Source organism: Trichoderma virens (assembly GCF_000170995.1).
Source record: "Trichoderma virens Gv29-8 chromosome Unknown TRIVIscaffold_84, whole genome shotgun sequence".
Lineage (NCBI taxonomy): Eukaryota > Fungi > Ascomycota > Sordariomycetes > Hypocreales > Hypocreaceae > Trichoderma > Trichoderma virens.
Genome location: NW_014013665.1, coordinates 209,156 through 220,283, shown reverse-complemented (window position 1 = coordinate 220,283; position 11,128 = coordinate 209,156). Strand labels below are relative to the sequence as shown.

At 52.6% G+C, this 11,128-nt stretch overlaps 3 protein-coding genes across 3 annotated transcripts; 2 read left to right on the top strand and 1 right to left on the bottom strand.

The window, feature by feature from the left end:
- Nucleotides 1-266: 266 nt before the first annotated feature.
- TRIVIDRAFT_81359 (uncharacterized protein) lies at nt 267-2,611 on the top strand (the record flags this gene model as incomplete). The annotated part of the gene is made up of 5 exons (XM_014097837.1): nt 267-924; nt 984-1,015; nt 1,092-1,356; nt 1,410-1,653; nt 1,710-2,611. The coding sequence occupies 5 exons, from the start codon at nt 435-437 to the stop codon at nt 2,470-2,472; spliced, it is 1,794 nt and encodes a 597-aa protein (XP_013953312.1).
- Nucleotides 2,612-2,847: 236 nt separating this feature from the next.
- On the bottom strand, nt 2,848-4,322 carry TRIVIDRAFT_22717 (uncharacterized protein; the record flags this gene model as incomplete). Its single annotated transcript, XM_014097836.1, has 2 exons — nt 2,848-3,716; nt 3,782-4,322. Coding segments are annotated over 2 exons (1,410 nt in total), but the record flags the coding sequence as incomplete, so codon positions are not given.
- A 2,061-nt stretch (nt 4,323-6,383) lies between these two features.
- TRIVIDRAFT_50782 (uncharacterized protein) lies at nt 6,384-10,117 on the top strand (the record flags this gene model as incomplete). Its single annotated transcript, XM_014097835.1, has 2 exons — nt 6,384-9,816; nt 9,882-10,117. The coding sequence occupies 2 exons, from the start codon at nt 6,384-6,386 to the stop codon at nt 10,115-10,117; spliced, it is 3,669 nt and encodes a 1,222-aa protein (XP_013953310.1).
- Nucleotides 10,118-11,128: the final 1,011 nt, after the last annotated feature.

The window sequence follows — 11,128 nt, the reverse complement described above, 5'->3', positions numbered from 1 at the left end:
AGCCGCAGAAATGGCCTCAAATGCACTATTTCCACGCTCACGGCTAAGAAGAAAAAAGAAAAACCTGAAATATGCCGCCTTCCCACGTCCAAATGTGGCAGTGTGCATGAGTATCGAAAGGTACCTCCAGTAGTCATCAGTTACGTCACTTTCGCTCTGTCCTCCGCATTGCCTTATCGTCCAATCCCTCTCAGTCGTTGGGCCATGAGGTACAAGTAGCTCAGCACCTCAACCACCTCAACACCATTGTTTACATCACCACCTCTCGTCATTTCCTCCATATCCTACCTAGAGAGCGTCTTTAAGAGCATTCTAAACAGCATTTCATTTTAGCCTGCCTCTTTTCATTCACATCATTTGTAAACCTTTGGATAGCTCCAAACAGCCATTTTGTTGTCCCCGTAACCTCCTCCTCCTCCTCCTCACTCTTCATCATGGGTTCAACCAAGCCCTCCAAGTTTGGAAATCTCCTTCTTAGTACCATTGGCCCTCTCGATTGCGCTCTTACTGGAACGGCAATTCTGAACAGCCCCACCTTCAACAAGGGATCTGCCTTTACGCCATCGGAGCGTCGAGACTTCAATCTGACCGGCTTGCTTCCAGCTAATGAGCAGTCCCTGGAGCATCAGGTTGAGCGCGCATACCAGCAATACCTGTCCAGAAGCGATGACCTAGCCAAGAACACGTTTCTTACCTCGTTAAAGGACCAAAATGAAGTGCTCTATTTCAAGCTGTTGCTCACTCACCTCAAGGAAATGTTCAGCGTCGTGTATACTCCAACCGAGGGTGATGCCATTCAGAACTACTCGAGGCTTTTTCGTCGTCCAGAGGGCTGCTTCTTGGACATTAACCACCCTGAAAACGTAGAGCAGGATCTCGCTCTCTGGGGAGGGCCGGATGATGTCGACTATATTTGCGTCACTGGTGTGTTTGCCTGTCCGAGTCTTGCTCCATCTAGTTTTTCACTAATGCCATATTCTCAGACGGCGAGGAAATCCTTGGAATCGGCGATCAGGTATATCTTGACTTCATTACTAATCTCAATCTCATATGGCTTGACCTTGTTAACTCAATCTGTCTTCTCTCTCTAGGGCGTGGGCGGCATTCTCATATCTGGAGCAAAGCTGACACTTGCGTCCCTCTGCGCTGGCGTTCACCCCAATCGAACTCTCCCGGTAGTCATAGACTGCGGCACAGACAATCAAGACCTGCACAATGATGAGCTTTATCTTGGCCTCCACCAGAACCGAGTAAGGGGCAAACAATACGACGAGTTTATCCAGACATTTGTCGAAGCTGCTCGAAAGCTGTTCCCGCGAGCTTACATCCACTTTGAGGACTTTGGTCTTAGGAATGGTATAGTTACCAATTCCCAGACTACAATTCGCAAGCACTAATTCGTACTGCAGCCAGACGTCTTCTGGAATTGTATCGTCCCAAGATTGCCTGCTTCAATGACGATGTCCAGGGAACAGGCTGTGTGACGCTTGCCGCCATCATGGCTGCCCTCCATGCCAGTGGACAGAAGCTCAGCAACAGTCGCATGATAATTTTCGGCGCTGGAAGTGCTGGAGTTGGTATTGCAGACCAAGTCAGAGACGCCATTGCTGCGGAGATGAATATCAGCCACGAGAAGGCCTCGCAGCAAATCTGGCAAGTCGACCCATTTGCATTGAAAGACGAGATAATATACTAATCTTTATTGCTAGGTTGATCGACAAGCCTGGCCTTCTGACATCAAAGATCGATGTCTCAGACGCTCAAAAGATGTACGTCAAAGACGCATCTGAATGGAGCGATAACGCCAGTCTCCTCTCAGTCGTCAAGCAAGTGAATCCCAACATCCTCATCGGAACATCCACCGTGCCCGGCGCCTTTACAGAAGAAATCGTCAAGGCCATGCACGAAAACTGCCCGCGCCCAATCATCTTCCCGCTCTCCAACCCAACGCGGCTTCACGAGGCAAAGCCAGCCGATCTGCTCAGGTGGACCAACGGTCAGGCTCTAGTTGCGACGGGATCTCCCTTTGATCCCGTCACTGGCCCCTGGGGTAAGGACGGAAAAGATATCACGATTGAGATTGCCGAGTGCAACAACTCGGTGGTTTTCCCTGGTATTGGTCTTGGCTGCATCCTCAGTCGCGCGAAGCTCCTCACCGACCGCATGCTCGTCGCGGCCGTCCAAGGCGTCGCATCGCTAAGCCCCACGCTGAAGGATCCGACAGCGACTCTCCTTCCAGACGTAGAAGAGGTGAGGACCGTCAGCGTCCAGGTGGCCAAGAGCGTGATCCAGGCTGCTGTGGAAGAAGGCGTGGCGACGGAAAAGGACATTCCGTCCGATGAACACGATCTTGAGGAGTGGATCAGAGAGCAGATGTGGAATCCTGAATATCGTCCGCTGAGGCTCGTCAAGATGGAGGACGCGACGAGGGCGGCCAAGGGGGAGCTTGGAAAGGCCATGCCTGGACTGTAGCACAGAATGATGAAGAGCAAGGGCAGAACGCGGGGGACATAGACTTGTGCCGTATTCGCCAGCACGTAGACATAGATGCTGATAGACTTGCTATAGACTGCCTATTGGGTAGAACAGTAAAAAGAGACACTTGCAGCATACCAAACTTGAAGAATAAAGTAGATAAATGAAGGAACATGATGATTGTCGCAAAGCGTAGCCATCATCACTTCACAATACAGGCTCCAAAAGACTTGATAAGAATGTTTCACAGATATTGTCCAAATATTATCAATAACCTACGCCGTTGTATCATTACTCCGTGTCATCATCGGACTCCTCCTCCTCTTCCTCTTCATCGTCGTCTTCCTCTTCCGCCTTTGTTCTGTTGTGGTTGACGCCAACCTGCATACGTCTAGCAACGTACCACTGTGCCACAGTGCCGGCAGAGAGTACAAGAGACTCCTTTATCCAAGCCGCCACCCACTCCCTAGGATCAAGCTCGCCCGACTCGACAATACCCCGGATGTCCTCATGGACACGGTTATGCAGAGATCCGGGGACGTCATCTCCCGACTGAGGGGTCAAGGGACGGGGAGCCTCGAGCCAACGCGCCCACTTTGCGGGAATGGGCTGGCTGGTGGTGCCATATTCAATCTCGTGAACCGGGTCAACGATGAAGATGGCAAAGCGGAACTCCTCTTCATTCTCCTCTTCAGCATCCGCAGACTCCTTCTCCTTTGTGGCCGCCGCAGTTCGACCGAAAAGGGCCTTGTCGTGGTCAGTGACAATGGCCTGGACAGACAGGAACAAGTCCGATGTCCGGACGGAACCAGGCTCAGTGATGCCCGATCTCGCCTGTGTCTTGACGGCTTCGACGCCTCCCTGGGTAGCAAAGTATTCGGTCGCATATGACTCTGCATTGACGCGGCAAAGCTTTGTGCCCTCGACAAGGCCTTTCACAACACCCAACTCGCGAGCCTGGTCAACCTGTCTCCACCAAGGACCGTCATCCCAGCCGGCAGTGGTATCGTGAGACCGCGATAGGCCGTTTTCGTGACCCCTCTGGACAACCTTGAGCTCACCGCCTTCCACCTGCTGCATGACATCGGAAAAGACGTCATAAATCAGAGGGTCGAGAGAGGGGTATCCGACCAGGTCGTGGGTAATGTGAATGAGAAGGCGTTCGTGGGAGCCGATAGGAGGCGCGATGGTGTTGATGATGTTGGATAAGGTTGGCAGAGCGCGGTTGCGAATCTCGTCGCCTTGAAGCCGGAGAGTTAGTTGGACATGTTGACATTTGCGCGAGGATGAATCTCCGGAGACTTACCATAGCTCCTCAGTGTATTGACATCAATGCCGCTTCTCAAGCCCTTGACCTGCTCTGCCCACTTCTGTGCCTCCTCGTTCTGTTGGATCTGATTGTAGGCAGCCTCGGCCTGCTTCATGACCCCGGTCGCAGTCGAGAGGATGCCACCCCACCATCCGCCTCCAGATTGCTGAGACTGCGCTTGTTCGACGGGCCTCTTGTCGGATTCATAGGGCTCAGAGCTTGTAGCGCTGGGGGTGAAGCTAGCTCGAAGGCTCCGAGAGCTGTCGGTAGATTTGCGTGCAGCGGCTGCCTTGTCCTCGCCAGCAGGGGGGGTTGCCGTTGAGCGTCTGGCGATGGTCTCCTTGAGGCGAGGCGTGTGCGGGCGAGACGCGGGCGAAGGAGCAAGCTCGGATTCAAGGTCGGCAAGGATATCGTCATTGCCAATTGCCTTGGCGGCAGCAGACGTAGGCTTCTTGGATGGTTTCTTGGACTTGGACTCGTCGCCAATGCCCGAGAAGAGCTCGTCGAGATTGTCGTCGGCGGGCGCCGCCTTGGACTTTTTGGAGGCCATGGCGAGGTTCGAGAAGCTGTTTGCTGGCGAAACCGGATGCTATAGCAGGAGATGCTGTTGGTGTTGGTGATGCCAGTGTTTTGTGATTGTTTGATTGTTAGGTACCTCAGCCGTGGTCTGTTTCTGGTAGGAATACGGAGTAGCGCGGTATGCAGTGGTGGGGTAGCGATTGCAGGTCGATATAAAAAGAAGCTTGGGGGGATGGTCAGCAAATGAGGGTGCATTCCAGTACTGTAGCTTGCAGGCAGGTACTCACTCGTACTCGTACTATCAAACAACAAAGTTCGCACAACTGCCTATTGATGGATCACAGTAGATAATACGCTGTACTCCGCAATTCAAATTTAAATCAGCAGCGGGATGGGGCCAAGGCTGAGCATGTTTTAAAAGTGAGCGCAAAGTGAACGGCCAGGCAACTCTAATAGATGGGACGATTAAAAGCGGCCATCTGGCAAAGCGAGTTACGTACGGAGTACAGAAATACGGAGTACATGTGCACAGGAGCAGCAGATTCGGCGGGCCTGCAGTTGGCTTAGCGCAGAAATCGCCCTGTTGCAGCCAAAAAAGTATCTTTGGCGGTGGGGACGGGCATCGAGTCTGGATGCGTTGCGTTGCGGTGCGGTGTCTTGTCTTGGTTGTCTTGTGTTGACATCTGCAGGTGGTCGATGTACATGTGTCATTGTCACGCGGTGTGAGTGTTTTGTGAGTGTGTGAGCGTGCCGTTTTTGGTAGCGGCCTTGTAGCGGTACTTACCTATTTGCAACAACACGAGGGACAAGAGTCAATTAGTACCTGTATTGATGCTGCCTGTAGTTCCAAGGTTGCCCTGCCTACAAACTGACAGCGCATCTATCGACCGAAGAGTCATCTTTTGATCGAGATACTAGCAGGATCCAATCCTACAGGCCCATTAATAGACACTATGCTGTACCCAAGGTGCTCAGCTTACGCTGCACGTATCAGAACTCAAGCCACAGCGGGCCTTGCTCTGATCATCCAGCCAGCGTTGCTACCTTAGGTGCCCATCTTGTAAGTCATTGAACCACTAACCACTAATAAAACCCTCAAGGCCATGCCCTACGGCTACAGGCGAGAGCAGGCCTCAACCTCGTCTGTGAGACGCGCGCCAGACCGGAACAAGCCTAGAAGTGTCCCGTCTGTTTACCCGCGTTGAGAAGCCCTGAAAATACGAGTATACAGTACGTCCATGGATCTGTGCTGGTGGCTGATGCAGCAGCGGAGGAACCCCGGGGTTGAGATCCATAACGTAGCATGACGATTACATGTACTTTACTCTTTAGTGAGGGAGGAATCTACGCAAATCTGGGCTGGAAGGGGGGCGAAATTGGGAAAAAAAGAACGAATAAGGTTGCCAGAGGTACATGTACAAGTATACGGCCCCAGCGGTGCGCGCAAATGGGCCCCGTATAGGTACCTGTGGGTACTTGTCGAGGCTGCACGGCGCGCTGAGGCACATTCGTACCGCGGCGGTAGAATCTGGACCTGGGCTGTACTGCGAGGTACGTACCGGCGCCGGCGGCCAGCCAGTGAGAATGCAGAGAACAGCCGGTGGCTTATTCGATCCACGAAGCCGAAAACCAAAGGAGAGCTGCACTGACAGCGTGGAAAAAGGCTGCCCTCAGAAATCTCTGATATCGAGCTCACTGCGGCATCATCGCAGCAGCTGGCGGCGGCTCCTATTGCTTCATCTTATTGTGCCGGATGTGCGTCCATTGCCTCAGCTGATTGTTGATTGCTATTGTTGTTTTGCTGGCGGCGGCGAAAAACCTGCTCGCTTGTGCCGGCACGTCACGTTGATCCGCCTCTCATTTTATAACAAAGCAAAGGCATCGCCGTCAGGCCACGAGCCCTCATCAACCCCCCTGATCTTCTATCATCTCTTTACTGCCCGTGTTGCTGTCTGTCAGCCAATTCTCCCGCTCGTCCTGCCGGGCATCGCTGCCTTGACTTTTCGCGGATGACATCTTCCCTGCGTCGCCTGTTCTCTTACACCCCTTTCCCTCTCACAGGCTGTAACGGCCTGGCATCATGGACCGCGCTCGCCGCGCAACAAACAACCGTCGCAAGCCCCTTGGAGTTTCTGCCTCTCCTCCGTCTACTTCGGACGCTTCGTTTGAGCGCCATCAGTCGTCGGCCAGTCCCATCATGGCGCATGCCACTAACACTCCCCAAGGCGCACCGCAGGGCCGGCGCGCCAACAAATCTCTTCAGCCTGCCTTCACTTTCTCAACGCCAGGACCAACCCGGCCCTCCAATCTGAGGAAGAGGTCAAAAACCATGGATGACTACGCCGTGGCCGATGACGACTATGAAAATGAAAGCCCCAAAAAGGGCGGTCACAGCCTGCGCAAACGCGCGCGTGTCGACTACACCTTTGAGCAGATTGACGACGACGCTGACTTTTCAACCCCTGTTTCTGCATCTACATCCGCCTCAGCCCGCAATAAGAAGCGAAGGCCGGACAGCAGCAGCTACGACTCCGAGGATCTCTACGGCTCCGGACTCAAGAGGAGAGGCGCCTCGATGGACGCTGACACGCCCTCCAGCCGGCGCCGCAATCCCGCCAGGAAGATGCCCGAGGCGAGAGCCTACAGGGACGACGTCGAGGACGACGAAAACGACGTCCAGGACACCATTGAGGTCGGCGTTCTGTATTCAGACTCTGAGAAATCCGACAGCGCTCACATGGATCACTCAAATGCTTCATCCACGGACCTGTCCGTCGGCCCACAAAAATCGACTCCCATCCATTCAGGCCATGACAGCAGCTTCAGTCTTGCCGGCCTCGCCGAGCAGCCGCCGGACGCTGAGCAGCGCTTGAATCACGCAGATCCGCCGTCTGCCATTGCCTCTGTTACTGTTGCCTCTCCTGCCGATATCCCTGATATCAAGCCCGAGAGTGAGTCTCAGTCTCAGTCTCTCACTCAATCTGAGCCTAGCCGTGCGCAGGTGCACTCGCCACACGACACCACGGCACCAGCCTCACACGCTCCTGAAACTGCGGCTGAGCCACAACTCAAAATTCAACAAGCTCACGACGCCACTTTGAATACAGTTGTTGCAGAAGATGGCGCTCAGCCGTCTCCACACGACAAAAGCAATAACAATAACAGCAGCCTGGAGCAAACTTCTGAGAAACATGAGCAACTCTCACAGACTCGCAAATCCCCTTCCCTGTCTTCACCTGCACCGCCTGCATCGCACGCACCCGAAGTGACACCTGTTGAAGATACCGCAGCTATTAAGCCGTCTCTCCAACTTCCCGATAAGGAAATTCTTCAAGACAGCCCTCAGGAGACACGGGACAGCAATATTCGCTCCCAGGCCGAGCCTGAACCACAACCTCTGTTACAGGAGCAACCGTATTATCCTTCGGCTGCAGCACACTTGTTTACGGTTTCTGCCCGATTAGTACAACAGCCTGAGCCTCAAGCCCATACTACACCTAAACAGCAGTCTCCGGAGCAGGAATCCAAACCGCCCAGCCCTCCTCCTGCGGCAATTGCTGCGGCAGTTGACAGCACACCAGCGTCTCCTTCAACATCTGCCTTCGACTCCGCAATCATGGAAGACTCCCAGACAACAAGTGCGGACGTGAAATTCGCCGAGCCGCCGGCGCCACTGCCAGAAAACGAGGTTACTGTCAGCACATCATTGCCAGAAGTACTAGTTCAAGACGTTCAGGTGAAACCCGCAGCCCAGACGTCATCATCCCAACCCTCTGAGCGCGGACCATTCAAGCCGCAACCCAGACCTGCTGGTCGCTGGGCTCACCTGACACCATATATTGATGGGGAGTACATCTCATATCCTGAGAGGAAGGGACAGCAGGAAGATGAGGTGGCCACCAGTGAAGATCAAACTGCAGATGACCGCGAGACCAATGACATGGAGCCGTTGGTTGATGACAATGACGACGTGCCTGACGCTACTGGAATTGAGGCACCTACTCCTGCTCTCAACACGCCCTTACGAGGTTCTCCTGTCCCTGACTCAATCGATCCAACTGCCTCTAATTCCCCAGCTGCTGCCGGAGATGACGGCGATGATGTGGACGTTTCTGAAGATCCTCCTGAGCGAAGTCGATCATTCCGCTACCGCAAGCTCAGGAGTCCCGACGAATACCTCGCCGCCATTGAGAACTTTGAGGACATGTCAACAGCTGAGCTGTATGAGGTTTTAGAATCCATCAATGTTTCCCTTCTTCAATGGCAAACCGAATGGACCGGCCTCGGCAAGGTTGTCGACGATTATGAAAACTCTCTTCGCCGACGCGTAGCAGACATCAAATATGAGTCTCGAACACGCAACTTCCACCAGCACGGTGTCAATTACGAGGAGCCCGAGTTTGTCGTCAAGGGATACAAATCCAAAGATAAAGAAGGCATGACTGAGACGCGCTACCTCCAGAATCAGGATAGAATCATGGCAGCCGCTTATGGATTTGAGTATGACCCACATCCATCCAAGATTGGCCGCCAGAATCCGGAGACGCAGCAGGCAGGAATCATGACCCGCGGCCGTTCGTTGCGCAATCAGCCAAAGCCCACGGCCAAGGCTACTGAGGCAGATGAAGTCACGGGCAAAAGACAACGTAAGCCCGTTCAATTGTTCGACCCTGCAAGCCAGGATATTAGTCGCAGCTCGACCCCGGTTCCGACCACCAGGCCTCGGCGACGCAAGACGGCCAATGGCGACAACGATGATGGCCAGTTTGGTTTTGCCAGCTTTAATAGCGAATCTATCCTCTCGGATGAGGAGGTTGGCGAAACGAAGAGAAGACGCAACCGTGCGACACGACCCAAGATGGCTGTCCCCAGCATTGTCGAGGAGCTCGTATCCGCTCCTCCAAGCGAAGAATCCTCTGTCCGTGAAACACCATCAAGGTCCGGTCGCAAGGCGCGTGTCAAGCAGCCAATCAAATACGATGAAGAGTCTCTTGGCTACCAATTCGTCGAGGAGGAGCCTCAGATGGAAGAGAAGCCACCTAGGCGTCGCCATCTGCTGACTCTAAAGATCCCCAAGGGCAAGAACATTAGTGAACCGTCCTCTGAAATCACTGATAATGGTGACTCGCGGCCCTCGACAGCCGACTCGGACTCGACCTCGCACACTGCCGAGTCCTCGTATTCGTTCCGCCCCAAGCGTCAGAAACGATTCCGCGATGACGCCGAAGAGAGTGAAGAAGCCGCACAGGCTCCCATAAAGAAGAGGAACAAGCGTACCAGCGGCATAGCCCCTGTCGGAGTCGAAGAGGATCTTGCTCCAGCGGAGATGCTCGACCCAGAAGCTCTTGCAGGCGCCAACAATCGCAAGATCCAGAAGATCAAGGTGGTTCGAAATATACCCGCAAGCCGCAAGGGCACGCCATCGTCTCTGCCCAATGGTGAGGAAGCAGAGGAGCCGCAGAAGGATTATAAGTCTATGACCAAATCCGAGAAGATGTCGGCATCTATGAAGAGTAAGTATCTAGCACTACCAGGGACAATGATTTTTCTTGTTCAACTCTCTAACAATGTATTCCAGGTCGATGGGCCAATGGCAACATGGCTGGTGCTGTCGAGAAGCGAAAGGCAACCCTCGCTGCTAAAAAGGCCGCGCAGGCAGCGGCCGAGCAGAGGGTTGGGCTCATCGCCCCGAAGCCCAAGGTGAAGTCGGCCAAGAAGGAGCCGATTGAGCAGACTCCAATGCCTCCGCCGTTTAATCCTCAGCAGCCGCAACAACATATTCATGGAATGGGATACTCATACCCCTCATCTTAAATTCCATCTAATCTAGCGGAAAGCCAAACAATATGGCTGCCTTATGAGTTCAACGAGGCCAACAAATATACAGCAGTTTGTCTGTACGATCTTACTACCGTCTTTCCATTATCGGAAAGGTTTTTATTTCCCGCGATGCCGATTCATGTATCATACTTGGACGACAGGAGTGTTTTTTGTACTGCCAAAACAGAGAAATTGGCAAAAACGACTTGCACGAATGAAACGGGGTCAAATACTCTTAAGCACAAAAAAAGGGGGGGAGGACAGTTTTGATCATTTTCCAAAAAGGAGACCACAAATGCGGTGGGATGTTTCAAAAACGATAACGATGCTTGGACATCGGTATAGGGTTCTTGGACTTCGGGTCTCTCTTTTTCTTTCTTCTCTTGTTTTTTTTTTTTTTTCTTTTCCTGGATTGGCATTCGGACCAGCTTATCATGGGCATTGAAGCCTGTTGGTCCGTCCGGCGTTGGTGGCCCCTCAGAGTGGCGGGTATACAGGGGGAACATTTTGACGTTTTTTTCCTTTTCTTTTTTTTCTCTATTTTGATTTGGAACCTGCTTTTTTTTTTTTCCTACTATTGCGCATTCTTCATTTTCTGTGTGTTTCTAGTTTTTTCCTCTTCCTGTTTTGTACAAAACAACATTCCAAGGTATGCGACGGTGGGGGGATGTGGGGAGGGGGCATCTTGTGAAAGGAGAAGAGGGTATCTTCTCGTTTCTTCGGCTTTGCTGTATTTATTTTCTGAGCATCCGATGGCTGTGGTTGGTATTTTTGCCCGTAATAAACGCTTTTCTTTCGTGTTGTTGAATAAATAAAAGTTGTTAGTTTGACATTACTTGGATGTATCAGTGCTAAGTGACATGATTCTTTTTCTTTTGCTGTGCTTAGTTAATGTGAGCAGTAGTGGCATGGGTAAAAAAGGAGTGGGACTAACGTCAAGGTTGAAATGACATAAAATCTGCCCAGATGCAACGGGAGATTCATGACATGAAAATAAAACGCGAG